The sequence below is a fragment of the Antechinus flavipes genome, chromosome 5 (assembly GCF_016432865.1).
Source record: "Antechinus flavipes isolate AdamAnt ecotype Samford, QLD, Australia chromosome 5, AdamAnt_v2, whole genome shotgun sequence".
Classification (NCBI taxonomy): domain Eukaryota; kingdom Metazoa; phylum Chordata; class Mammalia; order Dasyuromorphia; family Dasyuridae; genus Antechinus; species Antechinus flavipes.
Window position 1 is genome coordinate 183,616,996 of NC_067402.1, and position 22,890 is coordinate 183,639,885.

Consider the following 22,890-nt stretch of genomic DNA (forward strand, 5'->3'; position numbering starts at 1 on the left):
TATCTCACATTTCATTTATAGGTCAGGATGTACAAGAAATGAGGGTAGAGACAAGATGGAATACTGAGAGTCAAGTTTTTGCCTGGATTTTCTCTAAAACTTCTCTATAACAACTTTAAAAAATGAGTCAAACTGAATTTTTATTTGGAAAGCCAAGAAAGTGTCATAGTGAGTTATTTTTCCAGTCCAAGGAAGCTTAGGAAGAAATACAAAAAAGTTTATGGACACTGGAGTAAGAGCTGGCTAGGAGTTTGGAGTAGTGGCAGCAGTATCATCAGGACTGGGAGCATTTTTATACCCATGCATAGAAAAAGAACTGAGATAGAATAGCAGAGCAAGAAATACCAGAAAGAAAGGGATCTAAGGAGCCCTTCAATTAATATTAGGAACTCTGTCATCTATTACCCAGTTCTATGTCACTGATCCAGGTTTGGAGAGGAAAATCCTCAAAATTGCTCCTATTTTCCATTTGTATTGTTATTTTGAATTAGTCTTTCATATGATTATAGATCACTTGCCTTCTTCCTGAAATTTTAAATATCCATTGGCCATTTATCTGTTGGAAATGAAGGTTTTAATGTAGATGTATTTTAGTTAAAGGTATAATATTTGAATTGTGCAAACAGTATGTGTACTAAAAACTAAAATAGGTCAAATGTTGGGCAACAAGGTGGTGTTAGAGATAGAGCACTCAGCCTGGAATCAAGAAAACCTTAATTCAAATCTGGGTTCACATTTACTAGCTGTGTGACTATGGGCAAATCACTTACTTCTGTTTGCCTCAATTTTCTCATCTTCAAGGTGAGCTGGAAAAGGAAATGTTAATATGACAGTATCTGACAAGAAAACACTAAATGGAGATTATAGAGTCAAGCAAAACTGAACAACAAAGGAAAATTTTGTCTTTTAAAAAAGAAATGAGAGGAGAATTGGTCAGTAGAATTTTATTGATTTCAATAAAGCATTTGCCAAAGTTTCTCATGCCAACCTTATGGATAGTACTTGGATTTTTGATACTACACTTTCACCTAAACTGGAACAAATTCAATGATTAAACCCCAAAGTGTAATTATTAGTTGGTGAATATCAATTTAGCAAGAGTAGAAATGCTTCTATTCTTGCATCTATGCTGTTCCATATTTTTTATCAGTTATTTGGGTGAAACCATAGAAAGCCTATCTGTCAAACTTGTCAGTGATGAAGGATAACATATAATGAGTGATGTAATAGATGTAGAGTCAGGAGGAGTTGATGAGGTTAAATCCTGACCTGTGTATTACCAGTTTGACACTATCAATGTCATACAATCTCTCTTAGCTTGTTTCCTCACGGATATAAGGGGGTTCGATTCAGCCCTTAAGATTTCTACCAGTTCTCAATTTTTGATCGTCAAGCTTTCAACCATAGCTAACATGTGAAATGGAATAGTGAGTATCCAAAAAGATTTTCACAGGTCAAGTCAAATAAAGATAAGTTTAATAGGGATTAAAATTCTATATTTGGGTTCAAGAAATTCAGGAAATCATAAGTATAGCTCAAAAGTTTGGGTTGTGATAAGGCCTGAGTTCTTTTATTTTTATTTCATTTTATTTCATTTTTTATTATTTATTTTCATTTATTTATTTATATTATTTATTATTATTATTTATTTTCAAAACATATGCATAGATAATTTTTTAACATTTACCTTTTTTAAAACCTTATGTTCCAAAAAATTTTCTCTTCTTTCCCCCTCTCCCCTTCTCTAGATGGCAAATAATCCAATTTATGTTAAATGTGCAATTCTTCTATATGTAAGACCTGAGTTCTTTAGTGGATTATAGATTCAAACATTATAACAAGAACAAAAAAGCAAATGACATTCCAGACAACATTTAAAACAGCATGGTGTTTGGCTAGATGCCATTTTGAATATTGTAATCAGTATTGTGTGCCAAGTTTTGGAAATTATATAGATACAACAAAGGGAGAGTGATGGAAGAAAATAGGAATATTTAATATGAAGAAATTTATTCTGCTTAGCTTTATAAAAAGAATAAGATGGAAGATGCAGAAAGGAAGATTTAAGCTTGATAAAGGCACAATGATAAAGCACCAGGTCTAGTTAGAAAACATGAGTTCAAACATGGCCTCAAGTACTACCTGTATGACCTTGGGCAAGGCACTTAAACCTGTTTGCCTCATTTCCTCATTTGTAAAATGAATTGGAGAAGAAATGATATACCACTTAAAATATATTTGCCAAGAAAACCCCAAATGGGGTCATGGAGAGTTGGACATAACCAAAACAAATGAATAATAAGAAAAAAAAAATACTTCCTAAAAATTAGAGATGTCCTTGAGTGAACTGGAGTATATTAAAAGGTATTGGGTTCTGTGACTGGTGGTTCTTAAGCAGAGACTGTATTGTCACTTCCATTTCTCTAATTCAGTGATATTTGTGAAATAGACTTGCATAACACATTATAATTATTAAACATTTGCCTCTTATTCCTTGTGATTTCCAGAAGAATATACATAGTGCTTTATATACTTTGAAGACTTAAGTAAACATGAGCTTTATCATCAGCATTATTAACATCATCATTTTACAAATTAAGAAATTGTGATATGCTTGGGGATCCATGATTAATTAATGACAGAGACAAATATAATAGCATTCTTCTGACTTTTGTCATTTCTTTGTGTGATATCACTTTTCCTAGAAACCAGAAATAGTAGTACCAATGCTTAAGTATGCCTCAAGAAAAAGGATGGAACAAATAAGGCAACATCTAATTCATAAACATCTATCTAGATAGAACATAGACTAATTTCTAATTTAATTTATTAAATATTGTGCAATTTTGCATTTATATTTTAAGCTATGTACAAGATCATTTGGAAGGATTAAATCATAATTATGACTCCATGAGTATCTTTTCCTTTCTTCACAAATCTTTAAAATTTGACCCCATATTATTTTTTATTCCTTCATTTTCTCTACTAGTTTTTCTCATGTGGGCTTGATTCCCTTTCGCTCTTTGTTTTTGCTCTATTTTTTGTTGTTTTAAGGTGATGAAGGGGAATTCAGATTAGATGAACTCATTTATTCAAAGACTTGGCTGGATATCCATCCAGTTCTTTTAACTTATCCTTATGTAACATATTGTTAAGTTCCCTCACCAATCTGAAGTATCTTTTTTTCTGGAAGCATTGTAGCTTGTTAATATCTTTTTTGAATTGTGGCACCCAGAACAGCTATTTTGTAATAATTAGGGTCTTGTGAGGAAAAATAATGAATGGAAGGCTTTGCATATATTGTTCAATCTAAAATTTCCTAATGTGATAGCATTGTAACATGAAGAAAAGTGATTTTAAAATCAATATTAATTTAGAGCTAAAATGCAAATATAGTTATCCCTTCCACATTGTAACTTTCCCCATCATCCTTTAGATATATCATGAGACCAGATGACAAAGAAAAAGTTTAGAATCACAGAAATGTATACAATACATGAATAGTATTGTACTATATTGATATATTTTATTTTTAATACCATAATAATTTAGACTTCTTTTCTGATATGAAGAGAAGATCAAAAATTTTACTTGGATTTTTCCAGATCACAGGGGTGCCATGCCTCTAACATCTGCAAGGTGAAAGAGATAGTTGTATACTCCTACATCCAGATAAATTCGGGAGTTCAAGAGGGAGATTGATTATAAGATTCCAGAAGTGAAAGGAGATCTCTGTGATTATCCAGCATAGATGAGAATTTGACAGTTACTATATGATACATATATGATGACAAATACTATATGATAAAGCAGGGGCTCATAACAGCTTTTTTTACTCCAAGTCCAATCCTCCCATGACACCACTATTAGAAAATCTTTTATGGGATAGTTAGGGTTCAAGTTTGGTCTCAAAGGATGAATAACTATTTTAGTGGGGAAAGAATCATGTAAAGTAAGGGAAACCCCCTGGGCAAAAATCCTGAACTAAATAGTCCAACATTACCAGACAACTGGGGTTATTGTGGTATGTGTTAGATGTAAGAGGACCATGTTATGCTCATTCAGACATAGGAGGTACATGTGGCACTCTAGTAATGTGGAGCCATTGAAGATTTTTCAATCCATGAAAAACATTTGTTAAGTTGACTAAGTACTGGGATTGCAAAAAAAAAGAAAAAAAAAGCAAAAAGACAGTTTCTACTCTCCAGGAGTTTGTAATCTAATGGGAAGAGACAATATACAAATTAATACAAAAGAAATTGTATGCAGGATAAACAGGAAATAATAGAAGGAAGGCTTTAAAGTTAAGAAGTGTTGCTCTTTTTAATAATGTTAGTGTTAACACTGTAAATTATTCTCTTTATTCTGCTAATTTCACTAATTATCAGTTCATGTTAAGTTTTCCTAGGTTTCTCTAAAAGTGTCTCTTCATTTCTTCCTGTAGAAGGTGAGGTTTTTAATTTGAACTTGAAGTCAGTGAAGTCAGTGGTTAGAGCAGAGGAGGAAGAGCATTTCAGAAATGGGAGACAGAGAAAATTCTCAGAATCAAAAGATGAAGTTTCTTTTTCATGGAATAGTCAGGAGTTCAGTGTCTCTGTATGGAAGTAATTGAATGAAGTGTAAAATGACTAGAATGGTCAGACTGAACTAGATGATGAAGAAGATGGATAGCAAATAGAGCATTTTGTATTTGATCCTAGAAACAATAGGGAACCTTAAGTTAATTGAGTTGGAACTGACATGGCTGAACTGGTGCTTTAAGAAAATCTCTTTAATGGCTGAATGGGATATGGATTGGAGTGAATAGAGACTTCAGGTAGGCAAGGTACAAGAGGCTATTTCAATGATTCAGGAGTGAGGTGATGAGGGCCTGTGTTAGGTGGTAGCAGTGTCAGAAGGCAGAGGACTTGTGCTAAAGATGAAGGTAAAGGTGAAATTGATAAATCTTGACAACAGATTGGATCTGAGAGTGGAAGATAATGAGGAGTTCATAATGATTCCTACGTTGTGAACCTGAGAGAGTGGGAAGAATAGGGGTTGCCTTCTAAGTAATTGAAAAGATAGGAGAAAGGGAGGGAAGACTCAAAGGGAAAGATAATGAATTTTGTTTTTTGATATATTGAATTTTAAGATGTCTACTGGACATTCAATTTGAGATATCTGAAAGTCAGTTGGAGGTGCGAGATTGGAGTTATTTGGGGCAAGGTGGGTGAGAATCACCAGCATAGACAGTGTAATTAAATTTTTGAGTAGAAGAAAAGTTAGTTTTATAGCAATTTGAAGGATAGGCTGAATGTGGAAGAAGGAAGGTCAAGTGGCGAACCATGGAGTAATCTAGACATGAAGCAATTACTGTGTGATAAATAATTGTGGCAGTATTTTCATGAGGAGGAGTTTTATTATAATAAGAACTAGTTCTCAGTTGATAAATGGTCAAAAGATATTAACAAGCTGTTCTGAAGGGATGAAATCCAATTTATTTATAGCCATATTTCGAAAAAGAAAGTTTTAAATCACTAATATGTAAATTATATGAGCCTAAAGTAGTATTGTGGTTGTAATTTACATTCATTAGATTAGCAAAGTTGACAAGGAAAATGACAAATTTTGGAAGGTCTGAAGGAAATATCACATTGACAAACTTGCTATGGGTATGAATTGTTCCAGCCATTCTGAAAATCAATTTGGAACTATATACACATACATATATGTATATTATATATGTGTGTAAATTATTTTGATTTTTAAAATATTTGAGACCATGTCCTGGACATATATCCAGATAAAATACATGCATATATGCTTTGAGATTCAACACTAGTTGGTGGTTTCTTTTTAATTTAATAGATTTTGATATTTTAGGCAATTCTTTTTGAAATTTAGCATGATTATGCCAACTTCCTTTGAATTTGAAGATCTTTCTTTTTGTCTATATCTATCTATCCAATTCTGTTAAATATGTTAAACCCATTTCTTTCTTTTTTTACAGAATATAGTTGTGAAGCTGTGAAGGCCAGGATGAATGGACATATTTCCAGCCATTCCAGTGGCTTTGGAAGTTATCCTTCTCAAATGAAGTAAGTTGAAAGATTAAAATAATCTTTGGGAAAGTGGTTTTGTTATGTATATCATTTCATATTTGCAAATATAAAGTTAATTTATATTCCTTATTAAATATCTCAGCAATATACATACATTCCTGTTCATTTTTAACACATATTATCTTTAAAACTTTATAGCATCTAGTCAGGCTCAAATAAATCAATGAATAACAATTGATCAATAAGTAAGTATTTATTGTTTTTTGTTTGTTTGTTTTTTTGTTTTTTTTGTGAGGAAGTTGCAGCTAGTAAGTATCTGAAGCCAGAACTGAGGTCAGAACCCCAGACTTCAAGGCTGGTGCTCTGTGTACTGCACCATCTAGTTGCACCTAAATAAGTATTTATTAAGCAACTCCTACTCTGTGGTAGCCATTGGAGGTACAAATACAGCTGTTGCTTGCAAGGCATTTATATTTTAATAGAATAGGCATTTATTAACTGTGATCCTGGCCAAGTCACTTAATTCTGCCTCAGTTTCTTCATCTACAAAATGAGCAAGAAATTGCAAACTACTGCAGTATCTTTGCTAAGAAAATCACAAATGAGGTCATGAAGAATTGGATACACCTGAAATAATTGAACAATAAAATATATACATATATGTTATATACATATATATTTATACAGACACATATATGCTATATGGTTTTTATATATCATTTTTTTATTCTGTATATAATTTATAAAGTATATTATCTTTCTATTTATATAATGCATATATATTGCTTATATACATTCTACATAAATATTCTATATATTCTAAATATATATGTATGTATTTATATATATATATGTACTTTTAAATATATATAATTGAAGGAAGGTGTTAGAGTTAAGAGGTGTTGCTTTTTAAATAATATTGATGTTAACACTTTAATATATATATATGTGTGTGTGTGTGTGTGTGTATATATATATACTTGACTTTCAGTTAGAATGTAAACACTTTGAGACCAGGTATTATTTCATTCTATTTATTTGCACCCACAGCATTTAGCAGTATGCTTGGTAAGTAAAAGGTACTTAATACATGCTTAATATTTAAATAGGGAGCTCACTATTTCCCACTTCAGTCCATTATTCTTCTAGATAACTCTTCAGAAAATTTTTCATCCTAATAAGCTAAAATCTGACTGTCATATCTTCACTAATGCTCCATTTCTTGGAGACAAGAAATGTCTTCCACGTGATGATTCTTTTAACACTTGAAGATAGCAGTTTTACACTCTATAAATCTTTTCTCAAGGCTAAACATTCCTATTTCTTTCAAGTGATCTTCCAAGGTCATAGATTAGAGTCCCCATATCACTTCTGGACATACATATTAGTAGTTTTAGTGAAATAAATTAACCAGAAATTTCCATAGTAGTTTAGATACAATGTCAGCAGTATAGAGTATGGTAAAAACTATATAGGATCTCTGTTCTGATACTGTGTTTGTCTTAATGTAGCCTAAGAGATCAGTTGCATTTTTTTGGGCCACTATGACAGTCACTTGAAACATAATAATGTGATATCTTTATTTTATTACAGTGGTTATGGGTCACCCACATTTCCTCAGATGGACAGAGATCATAACTCCAAAACAAGTGCAAAGGCTCTATATGGTATGATTCATTTATTTGATATAGTATTTCTATTCTTGGATAATTTTCAAGAAATGAATTTTTAATTTTTATTTTCTTCAATGTATTTTTAAACTCAATCTTATGCTATTTGATCTGAATTTTTAGTAGCACTATGTACTTTTAAAGACTATGTTAAATACTTTTCTTTAAGAAAGCTAAGCAAGAGCTTCTTTGTTACCAGTATGCATTTTGAAGTATAGAGGATACTTCCTGTGACACTACTCTTGGCTTTTACCTCTGTAAGACTGCCTAATAGGCAGAGGTCCAACTAAGTTTATTGCAATTTGGCAGTTAACAAGGTTCCTTTGTCATGACTCCTGAGTATGTTTAATATGGATAGTTCTGGACAACAGCCACAGATGACAAGGTCCTTTCCTGTGGTATTTAGAAATATGCTTCCCACTTGGCATCAGATACTGTCAATGCTTCAATTTTGCCAGGTCTTTTTGTTGTTGTTGCTTTTGAGAATTGAAGAATAACACACTGGTCCAAATACAGACTCTGCTTTGAAAGTATAAAACTCAAAAATTCTGCCTCTGAAAACATTTTGAAAAAGTGTACATAAAATTATAAATTAAAAGATAACATTGTAATTTGTACTTGAGTTTTTTAAAGTACAGCCTTGCATTCAGACAAATATGATACAATCATTTTCAGAGCAATCCTAGGTATCTCTGAAAAGTGTAATAATGTGTGTCGAAGGGATTAAAATTTTTAGGTCTTATTTGCCTTTTTTAATTTTATTGTCTTAGAGTAAAGCAAAGTTTTAAAATTTGTAGTATAATATTTTAGTAAGAATTAATTGTATTAAAACTTGACCTTTTTTCCTACTTGTGTTATTACTGTATAGCCTTTATGATTCATTATATGTTTCAATAAACTGGACATAACAGCTCCCATCAACAAATTTTAACATTGACTTGTCCTCCTAATTTAGCATTTGATATCTATACTTTTAAAACATATATGTTGATGGATATGAAGGCTTTAGTTTTATATTTATCTATCTTCAAACTAAGTGCCCTCAACAATGGAATAGAATGAGTAACTTCAAAAAACTTTTAAGTATACTAATATAGCCCCAACTATCTTAATGAGCGATTACCAAAATATAAACTACTAAGCAAACTGTAGTCTGCCCTAGCCAGACCATCTTTAGAGACCCGTGTTTAGTTTGTGGCACACAGTATAAAAGATAGTCTTAATAACATAGAGAGTATCCAGAACACAGAAACCAAGATGCTGCATGGCATCCAGAACACACCATGTGAGGATCAGTCAAAAAATTGGTACTTTTTCCTGAAGAAAAAGAGGATTAGGGTAGATAGAGGACATTATAGCTTGTTTAGGAAGTTGAAGGGCTATTATGTGAAAAAGAAAGATTAAATAAGTTCTGTTTGGGCCCAGAAAGTAGAGCCAGTAATAATGGGCTAAAATTGTAAAAAGGCAAATTCAGATTGGATGTCCTAAAATTAAAGGTCTCCAAAAGTGGAGCTGATTGTGCTGAAAAGTTGTTAGTTCCCCCATCTTTAAGAAGAGTCTGAACGTTCATTTGTTGGATGTTGCATGAGGAATTCTCATATGGCCCTTAATTGATTAATTTTGTTTTAAGGAGAAAAGAACATTCAAGCATTATTTCCTGGATAATTCTATTTAAAGGTTGCTTTGTAGCTTTTGTCTATTTGGTAATAGAATAGACTTTTAATCAGATAAAAATAGGGAAACTATTTTTTCCTTTATGTCTTTACAATTCTATGTCTCAATCATAGATTCCTGTGAGACTTAATTTTTGCATTTGAACTAAGGAAGCTATGTTTTTTTTTTTTTTAATTGAAAACACACTGATGTGTGTATTCAGTCACATTAATCACGTCTATGTGGTATATCCATGGTTAGTTTTTTTATTTCATGCTGACTACTCATATTACCCACAAAACTGTTTCCAGTGCCACCATTATATGTATGTATGTGTATATATATATATATATATATTATACATGGAATGAATATAAACTATTTTGACATTAGCTTAAGTAGAATATAACTCAAGAAATAAACATGCTTTAAAACAGCATATAATAGGGCATTCTGACAAGAAGGCTCAGTGATTATGAGTAAGCTCATTTGCTCATCTCTACATCATCTCTTCAAAACAGTAACAGATGTGCCATAGTGAGTAAAAGAATAATAAATAGGAGAGGGGAAATATACCAGAAAAACTAGCATAGAAACTAAAGTAAAGATTAAGGAAAAAAGAGATCCTGATAACAATAAATAAATACAATAAGAGTAAAAAGAACAAGTAAAAATCTTGAAAGTATAAAATTCAAAAATAGCAATATTAACTATGTCCAGAATAGAAAATAAAAACCTCTTGGTGGTTGAAAAACATAATATGAGACAGAAAGTTTGATATTGATGTATAAGAATATGGACTTTAAAGTACTGAAAGGACAGAAAAAGAAGATAAAGAACCCAAGACTCATAAGTTTGGAATAGTTGGCAAAAACTGGATAAAAGGCATAGAATAGACATACATACATAAGTTTTGAAATGGTAAAGGAACAGAATAAAGTTTTAAAATACCTAACCTAGAAAAAGACTTACTTTCTATAAGCCAACTAAACCAGAGGACAGAATTTTAGTAAGACAATCTGACAAAATTTTTAATGTCCTGGGAGAAAATGCAAAAAAAAAAAATAACAAATTTGAATATTGATCCAAAATTCATGTAAAAAATTAGAACTGGAAGGTCAAATGCAGATTAATATATAACTCCAACAGAGAGGAACTATAAATTTTGCTCAATTAGAAAAAGTTTTCCAAATTTCAGAACTCTGTAATCAAAGAGAAACTCTTACACAATGAAATTCAAATATTAAAAAATGCTGATTTGAATCATATAATATTAATAAATGAGGATAAGAAATTAAAGAAAACTGTCAGAATCTGAAGTAATGGAAATCAAAGCAAATTGACTTGTTCCTCTCCATTTTTTATCCTGTAAAATTGAATATTTTTCTTTATAAGTAAAGATGGCTCTAAAGTAATATCAAACTTTCATTCTTCCTGAGTGGACCTGTGAGGTTGGAGAGCTGGGTAATGCTTTTGACTTGCAAATTGTCCTCTTGTAAATCATTTACAAAGTTAACAGACAGATGTTAAAATATGAAAAAAAAAAAGATCGAGGTTAAGATACTGAATGAGTCAAGTCAAGGATGATTTAATATTTATATGCCATTAGAGGGAATTGTTATTTAGTGATTTTTTTAGTCACTTTTGACTCTTTGTGAACACTTTTTAGGTTTTGCTTGGCAAAGATACTAGACTGATTTACCATTGTATTTTTTAGCTCATTTTACAAATAGAATTAAGTGACTTGCCCAGCTAATAAGTGTCTGAGACCATATTTGAATTCAGAGATTTCTGATTCAAGGCCTAGCACTTTACTGACTGCCCTACCTAGTTCCCAGGGTTATTGTCTTTGAAAATTCCATTTTATAAGGAGGATTTTATTTGTATTTGTAAAAATCATTGAGAAAATGAAGGCAATAGAGTGGAGGCAGAATCTCAAAAAGGAGAAAAATTGAAGTTGAACATTTAGAAGAGGGAAAGAGCAGATAAGTGAATTATTATTATTAAATTTAATGAGGCATCAGGTGAAGATCAAGCATATACAAAGATAGGATTGGGAAAGAAAGAGTGATTTTAAACTACGCTGTCTTTATTAGGCTCAAGATGTAAAAAAAAATCAGTAAAAGTTGGCTGTTTTTCTAGATATTCATTAGCTGCTTAATAATTTAGTATTAAAATATTTCTAGGAATCAAACTCATAGGCCTATAGTTTATAGATTAAAATGTTCCCCTTCTTTGAAAATAGAGTATTCATCCTCATTGAATTCTTTGGTATAGCATTTTCTACGAGCTTTCAAAAGACTTCTGACTGTCACTCAGCTGTCACATTTGCTTTTTACTTTAATATCCTATATCAGAAGTATCAAATATGATGTCTAGAGGCCACATGCAGCCCATAATGTTTTCAAGTGTGGCTGGAACCAGATTAAAAGTAATTGGGAAGTTTGTAACAATTTAAATACACACACACACACACACACACACACACATAAACAGATAATCTTAATATGTGGTTTTCTAGATCAGCACATATCCACAGGAACCCCATTAAACTGGCCCCTCTTTCTATTTGAATTTGGCATCACTACCTTAGGTATTGTTCATCTGGGCCATCTGATCTGCCAGTGCACCTTAAAGCCCCTTGGACTATATCTTAAGGACCACCAGGCTTTCTCCTTGTCCAGGAACTGAATACTCATATGTGTTTATTCTTTCATTTAGGGTGTGAGGTGTTTGAGAGCAATAACTATCCTACTTTCCTATTTGTATTTCTTCTACCTTCTTCACTGTGCCAGATTTTCTTTTCAACGTGACATCTTATTCTGCTTACATCCTAGTGCAAAAATACCCTCAATCTATTCACTTTCACTAAGTATTAATTCAAATTGAATTTCAAAAAGCATTAAGCACTCACTCTGTAAATGTAGGTTTAAGTGGGCCTCAGCATATTACCAATACTGACTTTCATGCAAAAACAAAATGAAACAAATAATGTAAAATATATCCAAGAAATATATCATTAGAAAAGAATGTAGGCTTCTAAATTTTCATTAGTTCATTCATCAAAAGAAACTACATGCTTTCTTCTAGTCTGCTTATCCTTGTTGTGGATATCACTTCCCTCTTAAATATTTTGGTTCTATCCTTTCCAATGCAAAAATTTTTCTCCTTGGCAGTAAAAACAAAGTAAAATAATTGAAAAGATTTGACTCCTCTCACTATTATTGCTAGTCATTATCCCATCCAGAGCATATTCTTTTGTTGATCTTCTTCTTTTCCCGGATATAGCTGAATTAAAAAAAAAAAAAAACCTTCTCTGTTGTTCCTCTTCAGTTTTGTTTGTTTGTTTTCTATCTTCATAATTTCATTGTTAAATGCTTCTAATCCTTCTTGGACTGACTTCCCCAGTAGAATTATAATCTGCAATGCCCTTTCTCTAAACTCTTTGGAATGTGTTATCCTCAAATCTATGTACATGTCAAACTATTTCTGGTTTTCTTCTCTTTTTCTATGATAACCTTTAAGATCAAAAGTTCATCTAAGGTTCCCATCATTTCTATGTCAACAACTACGTCCTCCTTGTTAGTGGATGTCAGATCCAGAATAGTATTTCACCTTTTTGGCTCCTTCACCTTTTGAAGTATGAAAGTTTTTCAAAGGCAAGTAAAAACATTATTAGCTGTTGAAAGAACAGCAGCAGATCTATGAAGAACTGAAAATACCCATAATATGTCAGGAAGCCACAGATATTCTACAATATATTCAAGTGGCAATATTATTTTGCTCTATTTCCATGGATCTTGATCTGTTTTTTGCTATGTGCTTTTCCTGGACTTCCTCATGTGTATATATTCTTCTATTTCCTTTCTTTGACATAAGATGCATCCTAGCAGGGTTATTTTTTTAGTCATGGGCCTCCTTCCACCAAATATTAACCATACTGATAAGTCCAAATTTCTCTTTTATTAAAAAGTCTGGTTCATCTTGCTTTTAAAATATACTTTGCACATATTTATAGACTTATGAGACTATGGGTTTGCTGGTTACTTTCTTAAATTTTGTGCTTCTCTACTGTGATTCCTTTTCTAATGTATCTGCTGTTCTTGGAATATGGCATTGTGAATAGACATCTAGACAGTTTTCTCCTTCCCTCTTTTTCATTTTAATGCTCTTTGATTTGATTTGTAAGACTCAAACAAATGCATTCTTGACAGCCCTCATTAGGTATATTCCTTTCTGGTTGGAAGCTTGCAATTCAAAATATTAAACAGTAGTCCTAAAATACAAATCTCATTTTCAGAGTCTGTCTTATTAAATGACTATTCCCTTTTCAAATATCTTTCCCTATTGAAATCCTTCACTTCCTTCAAAGATTATGAAATGACATTTTCTGAGGTCTTCATTTTCTTCCATTAGGCTTTTTATTCTTTTCCTTCTGCCAGAGTTATCAGGTGTTCCCACACAACTCATAAGAAGTGAGTAGTCATACACTCTTTAAAAAATCTTGAGAGGTTTTCTGTCTTGTATTAGGTATATCCTTGTAAAGTAGCAGATGCTTCCATTATTGTTATTGGGGTAATGAAAAGGTAACTCGGACCAACCCTACTTAATTCTCATTCTTGCTAGATGATCTCTCACCTTTGGATGAACATCAGCATTCCTTGGGAGCATAGGCAGTTGTTCACCCTTGGGGAATGAAACTGACCTCTTCTGTAAGATCCTCCTTCTTGTTTCTTGTTTAAAGGCCATAATCATTTTCCTTCTCTTATGAGTGAGGTTCCTTCACTTCTTATCCACTCATTATTCAGGATATTCTCTCTCTTTAAATTCTTCCCCCCTTTATTTTCATACTGCCTCTTCTCAAAGGCGTCATGACTTAATTTTGTTTCATATTGCTTTTGTTTGGGTCCATATTAACACTTTATTGTTCTAATAACTAGAGTGCGGGGGGACATTTTTTCAATCAAAGAATATTCACTAAATGCCTACTTGTTGTGCTCTTCTTTAAAATATAATGGTTCTCTGGGAGCAGGTTTCTTGGGGAGGTTTTCAGTTTCTAGCCCTGTTGGGTTAGAAGGCCTGTATTCTCCCCAACTGTAATCTTTCTGCTGGTTGATCATGTAATCTCTTTGTGCCATGTCATTATTTTTAGGCTGATTGATCACATCAGAGTCCTGCCCTTCCAAAGACTCTCTGGGTGTAACCTCAGCTGCCATCATACCCCACCTGTCTTTTGATTGATATCTTAGAGGTGGGCTCTGCCTCTCATTTCTCTGGGTCAATCTACATTCAGAGGCCCAGTGAAAGCCTCGGTTGCATTTTGGACATGGGGTTTTGGGTTTTATTCTCTCACTCTGTCTTCTCACTCTATCTCCATATCTGCACTGAGCTCTAAGATGTCCTATTTTTCCACACTGAAAGCATCTACAAGTTTCTCTGGAAGTCCCTTGCCAAGAGGGACCCTGTCTTCCCATGTTCATCAAAGTCTGAATATAATAAGGATTTGGCCTACTGTGGCACAGCATTTTATGATCTCTTCTAAAGGAACATCTTTGTCTAGTTCCCATATAGTTCTTTTGCAAACCTCATTGGCATTGTCCTTAGCCAGATGTCTGGTCATTATTTCTGTAGCAGCATTATCGCCAATGGTTCTTATTACAGCTGTTTGCAAATGTCCTACAAAATCTGCAAAAGGTTCATTGGGACCTTGCTCTATTTTTGTGAAGGCTTTACATCCATCTTTTTGTCCAGGGTGAGAACTCCAAGCTTATATTGCAGCCTTAGAAATTTGCTCATACACTGGTATGGGATAATAAATCTGTTCTGAATTCTCTCCATACTGACCTTCACCAAGCTATCTGTACATTAGCTCCTGCATTGGGCTTGAATCCTACATAGTTCATGAAACTCCAGAAGCCACAACAAATTTTGTCCAGGTGCTAAACATGTTCTTGCTATGGATTTCCATCATTTGGGGTTAGGATTTCATAGGACAAATTATCTAGTAACATCTTAACATAAGATGATGTAGCCCTGTAATGACCGCGTATTTAAAATCATCTGGAGTCAGGAATTCAGGTTAAGGGAAAAATCTTCAATATTTATTGAAGTGAAGAGATGAATAAGGATTGCGATAGCAAATATAGGTAAGAAAGATTGCAATACCAATATGGGCAGCTGCGACGGGAAGCCAGCTAACAGAGAGAGATCTGAGCTGAGCAAACCATTGCAATGGCAATGCAAAAAGTCTCTCTTTCCCCTTCCTTTTCCACTCCCTTGCCTCCACCCACCAAAATCGTCATTTCCTATACAACACATCAGGACTTGCACAAAGAGTGGGTGGGGGCCATTCTTTCTCCAAGCTGATATATTAATAGAGTATGGTCCAATTACTATTTAGCCTCATGTGCTTGGGACCTCAGTGCATCAACTCAGGCCTCAGCCCATTACATAGCCCCATAAAGAGTGCAACCCTTTTTCAATTCCTTACTTTTTTCCAAATTAAAAGGAGTGTATCTTCTCCCTTTTTGACCAGAAGAGTCAAGCTCTTCAATCACAGGATATGCATTTATAAAATCAGATACATCTTGTCCTTCATTTTTTGCCTTAATGCTTTTTCTAATCTTGTCACAGGCTCCTTAATAAGTGGTTCTGGTTGCATTACTGCCTTGCCCCCTCCTCCTTCTCCCTCCACCCATGAAGGGTTAATTGAAGGGGGAGGGTCATGATATATGGAATGATCTAATTTCTCCTGCTGTGAAGTATCACACTCAAAATTGTACTTAACTTCATTCTTTTCTGATTCTTCCTCCTTTTCACCTAGTTTAGTTGGCACCTCCCCCTCCTGCTCATTCTTCTTTTTCCTTATTCTAACACTTATATAATTTCCTAAAGCCAGTTGTATTAAATTATATGTATTAAGGATGTCTTTGAAAATTGAGTCAGATCCATCTTTATTGCAGAATTGACAAAGATCTCTTCTACTAATTTGGAGTTTGGATTAGAATTGTAGTATTCACTAAGTTACTCTCCTACTAATTTTCACTCACTTTGATCCAATTCTTTTTTCGTAGAGAACCAAGGGCATACGTGCTTTACAATTTCTAAAAGTTCAGTGATCTGCTCCAAAATTATAATCAAACTTTGGCTTTTCATAACTTTGACAATGCTATCTAAACATTTTCCTTGAACAGAAACAGAAGGCTGTTTTCTAAACATCTGTCCCAACTTAGCTGAAATTCTACTTTAACTCTTTTAACAAAATTTCTTTGTTGTACTCACCCTAATTTCTGGGTTGAGGACACTTTTCCACTGGAATCAGGATCTGAAATCAAGGTCCTGTCAGTCTCACATTCGGGCACCAAAATGTGGGGTTCTCTTCTTTAAAATATAATGGTTCTCTCAGAGCAGGTTTCTTGGGGAGGTTTTCTGGAGGCAGTGAAGTAATAATCACTCCAAATACAGCCAGCTCATAAAATCCAAACATTTATTTTCTCCTTCCAAGTCTTGTCTCTTTCCTTGGGCCAGTTAGCTTTTTTAGAGGCCTGTCTCCCTCCTTTGTTCCAAGAGCTCTTGCAGTTTTGACTGCAGCCTCTAGCTTGTCAATCTCCTTAACTGAACTCACTTGAGCTTTCTTTGGTTCTGAGAGCTCTCGTTGCTAATCTTTTGACTCTAGCAGCTTCTGCTTCTAGTTCAACTCTGACCCCTGGCACTCTTCCTAACTTCCTAACTGAACTAACTGACTGACTGACTGAAGCTCTTTTTATGCTCTCTCAAAGGTTGACTCCTCCTCCAAGAGTAGGATTATGGGAGGTGTGAATTCACAAAGCTAACTTTGTGTATTTCCCATATTTGTGAACATTTGTGAATCTTCCAAACTTGTGAACATGAGTGTGTGAGTTAATGTGTGAACTCTCAAAGGTACAAACCCAAACACACAAGCATTGCTTCTATCAATTCCATTGAGTTATCACCTTGTTTCAAGTTCTGGCTCATAACACCTACTGTATGTCACATACTCTTATTCTTGAAATAGTGACATGGTGAGACTCAAGTGAAGAGAGAATGGATTCTAGGCTCTCAAAAAGGCCAATGCAAAGTCATAAATGTGGGAGGTACAGGAGAGTATTGTGTGAGAGGAAGGAGAGAAAGCCAGTTTGGATCACAGATTTTAGGAAAGAGTAATATGCAATGAATTTAGAAAGATAGATTGGGGGTAGGTTGTAAAAGGTTTTAAATAATAACAGGGCTTTAAAATTTGCAAAGTACTAATCTGCAAATTTACAAGCAGATTCAAATCCAAAATAAATTCTTAGTAAAAGTGTGAATCCTATTTTTTCATATTGTTAAGCATTGAATTGCCCACACCTATCATACTTCTTTCTTTGTGAGCATAGCTGTAGTAGAGTTGTAATTTAATTTATATCTTTCTAATATATGCATTTCCATAAATGTTTGCCTCCTTTTCTTACTATTTTTTGGTCATTAGAGTAGATCCTCTAAAGAAATAGACAATTTCAATAGATGTTACATTATTTCCTTTAAATTCCCAATGGTACTCTTTAGTCAAATAGCATCTGAGTCTCTGAAATAGGAAATCTTACAGTACAGCATGTTTCATATTCTTGTCTAAGTCTAATTTATCTATTGAACATAACTTGGATCAATGTAGTAATCCCACATTTATCTAGCATCATTGGGGGATTGAAAGAACAAAACTTTAAAAATATTAACCAATTCTAGTGGAAATACTTCTACAACATATTAAATATAACCTTTTTGATGATTTAAGGCTATCTTGATGAATAGAAATTTAACTAAATATTTATTAAGCATATATTGAATGAAATATGTTTTGTTATAGGTGTCCCAAAGTATATAAATAAGACAATCACAGTTCTTGCTTTTATAGAATTTATAGTTTAATTGAGGAAGTGATGCATACTCATATGATTGATATAAGGCAGGATGTGATGCATCATAAGAAAGTACAAAAGTGTAGAGGGCCAGTACTCTGAAAATACTTGAATGGACCTTCCTATAATATAGTTCCAATAATAAATACTGTGATGGCCCCAAAGTTACTAAAGTGTATAGGAATGCTGGACCTCAAATTCAATATCTCCAAGATGCTATATTTTTTACTGTGTCTATTTATTACTATTGTCATGTGCCTCCTTCCTTCAATCAACTCCCTTTTGTGTATGCTTTTAGTAGCACCACTTCTCATATTCCCTGGCATTTAAATCGTTCTATTGTTGGCAGAAAACCAAATAATCAATTTTGCATAAAATTGTATATAAAGCAGAAGTATTTATCTCTGAGTTTATGATTGAGGAAATATCCTATTATTTAAGCATATGAACTTTGGGGCATCGATTTTAATTACAAGTTGTAATTTTTTTCCCCTTTTTTAGACTCTCAACTATGTCATAGCTAAAGTTGCTAGAGAAGTGACTTTCAGAAAAATCATGTTAATAATATTTACAACATAACCATTTATAATTAGGAATTTTGAAGTCAGTGACTATATTCAGAAAATCCAAATTATAAGAAATTCTTAATAATTCTTTTTTTTATTGTCAATTCTTAACCATTATGAATAATCTATATTGTTAGAGGAACTGAAAACATAGAAATGAGATCCATAGATTTCCCAACTATCATTTTAGCAATTATACTATCCTCTTCATAAATACTTTTTGTGGCCATTTTAATGTTACGGAAATGAATTTGAATATGTGCCTAGAATGACAGGCATGCATGGGAAAAACATGTAGTCAGGGATTGATTATAGCTGAGATCAACTGTGTAGGAGACCTATGATCCTGATATTTTTTAAAAACAAATTTTGAATGTGAAACAGATTAGAAAAGCAAGATCCAGAAACAACTGCTCAGTGTAGCCAAATGTTCACTTATCCCAACAAGATAAATATTAGGGAAAATAATCCCTATTTTATCAATTCTGCTGCAGAAAACAGTCTTATATGGGAGAAATTCTGCTGGGAAAAATGTAAAGTATTTTGGCAGGAAACAGGTTTGGACCAGCAACTTACAGCATACATCACAATGCAGTCAAAATGGATACTTATCCTAAATGTAAATAATCAACCTGTTACTGAAAAATTAAAGGAGGATGAAAGGAAAGACTATTCACAACTATTAGTAAATTGAGAATTAATGATCAAACAAGAGATAGAAATAGTCATATAAACAAAATATAAATAATTTTGACTACATAAAATTTAAAAGATTTTGCACAAATTAAAACACATGTAGGTAGAACTTATATAAAGAAAAATTTCTCTATTTTATAGAGAAGGAAATTGAGGCAAAGAGGATTAAGTGTCTCACAGCTCATAAGAGTCTGAGGCAAGATTTTAACTTATGAAGATGAGCCTTCCTGATCCCAAACCTAATATTCTATCTACTGTACCTCATTCAATATATATATGCAATCAATAAATCTGCCATTCAAAAGTAGATATTACTCAAAGACTATGAATATAAATTTTTAAGGAAAACATGTATTGATAACCATATGGGGATATTATTCAAATAATAATAGATAAATGAATATTTAAACACTTTTGAGATTTTTAAACTTATATCCATAAGATTATGAAATATGATTAAGGATGAAAATAGTTAATACTGTAGAGGCTGCAGGAAGATAGACACATTAAAACAGCGTTGATTAAGTTGTGAACTGGTCCATACATTTTGGGAAATAGTTTAGAATTATAATAGAAAAGTGATTAACATGTTCATACTCTTTTCCCCTATCTATAGATTGATACAATATGTAATATATAACTTAAAGAGTCAAAGATAGATGGAAAGATCTCACATATACCAAAATATCCATAGCAATAATTTTTGTAGTAGTAAAAAAGTGGAAACAAATTTGGTTACCATTGGTTAGGGAATATCTGAGCAAAATATGCAATATTCATGTATCAAAATACTATTATGCTATATGATATAATGAACATGTAGAATTCACCAAAACTTGGAAAATGCATATGAAATGATACCATGAATCAATAAAGGCAAGAGAGAATATAGTAACATAAAGAAAAAGAACCCTAAAAAGTACTCAATTCAGATGAACGTAATAGTACCAGTGAATTTGTGAAGATACACACACACGCACACACACACACACACACACACATATGAAATCAAAATATATATTCAAAAAATAGGTTTGGGCAGTGAGACTTTATTAGCTAAAGTTAGGGATGGTAGACTCAATCAAACACTGCAGCCAACTTCTGGATGACAGTGACTTAATGGAGGGTAGTCATATGGAGATCTTTTTGATATTTGTTTCTTTTTATTTTTTAAATTATTGATGATTTTTTCGTTTACAACATTTACTCAATACATATATCTTCATCCTACCCTCCTCCTGTAAAGGTCTGAAACTCTGAATAGGTGCACTGGAATCAGACAACAGAGCACTTAAGGCTAATTATCTATTGGATGATACACTATTAGCATATGCTTGGAAAATGGCCCTTCCCACTATTCTGTGCTGGCTCAATCTTTTGGTGTATACAGATAATTGTAGGAGGGATTAGGGGGTGGAGTAAGACAAGCCAAGGTCACTTTGGCGATGGATGAAGAAAAGGGAGGTTGTGGAGAACTTGTGTCCATCCCCTTGACTTCTCCCCCTAAAAGCCAAGAATAAGACCAAGGACTTTTGCTTATCCTGACTCTAGCTGATTCTAAGACATCCAGGATGCTAACCCAGACTTCACATCCTCCCTTTCATAACAAAAAAATTAAGCAAATGAAAGTGACACTCTATTAGCACATCCATACCCAATATCTCTCAACTTCGTACTGAGAGAAGAAAAAACTAGCATGCTTCATCAGTGTTCTGAAATCAAGATTATTTAATCTGACTTTTTATTTCTTTTGCTATTTCCTTCCTGAAACATATTTCTTAATTCTGCTTTCTTCACTTTATATGTTTTCCTTAGTTTCTCTGAATTCCTTAAATATATTGTTTCTACCACAAAAAGTGCTAGTAAGGGGTTTTCTCCCCAATCCATTATTGACCTTGTTTTATTTTATGCTTGAAAGTAAGGTTCAAATAATTTGGTCACTTTTCTTGAAAAATTAGCCAGAATAATTGGACCAGTACAGGTCTACAAAATATATGATTGCAGCTTTAAAGCATTTGGGGATGAATATAATTGATATATAGTTGAAGTATTTGGGGGGAAATGTACATCAATTGATACTGTGAATTAGGTTAAAAAGAACTTAAATTCCTTTTTTCTGAACAGTGCTTGAAAGTATTTCAAATTTGCATAATAGAATCTTCTTATCCCACTTGTAAATTAGCTTATTTATATTCCAAAAGTATTTTACATATGCATTGGTAATTTCTCATAACTGAGTACTTTCCTTCTTAGATTCATTTCATATTTTTTATTCTTAAATCCCTCTACATTTTTCATAGTTTACATGGTCTCAGAAGCTAATGTTGGATAAATATATCCATTATATATTGACTATAGTCATGCTGTTCCATGTAAACTAAAATCAAAAAAGAGGCCATAATCTTACCTTATAGACACCTATAATATCTGTTAATTATGTTTCAACTGTTTTACAGACATGTTATTTCACCTAGGGCTAACCTAAGTATAAGTTAAGGAATCTGGAAATTTTGTATTATATTGATTCAATTGTCTTTGAATAAATCCCTTAACCTTGTAATGCCTTCACTCCTAAAGTTTAGAAGAGACTTATCAGCTGAAACAAGTATTTTGTGAGTCAATAAAGTCTAACAAATAGCAGAGAAAGTAAAAGGGGTCTTCTAGGATTGGAGTTTTAATTGTGTCAAGAAGCTTTGTTGAAGCTTTACTATTGTTCGAATTCTTTTGGTGGGGATTCTCAGAACAGGTGCATCATTGATATTTATAAATTATATTAATGGTATATTCTCATAGTTCTACTGAAAGAGAAATCCCCTTTTTAAATTTTTTCATTTTTGCAAGAGCCTGTCAGGAGTTCAGGTATTACCTCCTTAAATGTTGCTTTGTATTTTAAGATTAAATTGCACTTGTTTCTAGAATCACAATAAATGGAAAAACAGATCCTATTTTTAAAGATTATTAATGTAACAGCAAATTATTTTTTGCCTGTTTTTATAAACCTTGTTATTGTATCCTGCCTTCCCAGATCTTCCTATTTTGTATATGGATAAATCACAAAAATAATAATGACAATAACAACAACAATAATTGGCATTTCTATAGCATTTTAAAATTTGCAAATTGCTTTGGATAGCTTTACTCATTTGAGTAAAATAAGTGAGGTAGGAATTATAGATATTTTTAACAGATGTGGAACCTGATGAATACAGTGGTCAAATGATTTGTTAACATTCATATATGTTGCTGTAGTAAGTGTTGGAAGTAGCATTAAAACTCAGGACTTCCTGACTTAAATCTAGCATTTTATGTAGACTAAGAAAGTAAGCTTAGAAAAAGTCCACATTAAATG

At 32.8% G+C, this 22,890-nt stretch overlaps 1 protein-coding gene across 1 annotated transcript in view; it reads left to right on the plus strand.

The window, feature by feature from the left end:
* EPS8 (epidermal growth factor receptor pathway substrate 8) overlaps positions 1-22,890 on the plus strand; it is a 230,289-nt gene that overhangs the window by 119,192 nt on the left and 88,207 nt on the right. Inside the window, exons 3-4 of the mRNA XM_052000226.1 lie at positions 5,990-6,077; positions 7,635-7,708. Coding sequence (XP_051856186.1) covers positions 6,019-6,077; positions 7,635-7,708 — 133 coding nt within the window. The 5' untranslated portion in view covers positions 5,990-6,018. The remainder of the gene's footprint in view (positions 1-5,989; positions 6,078-7,634; positions 7,709-22,890) is intronic.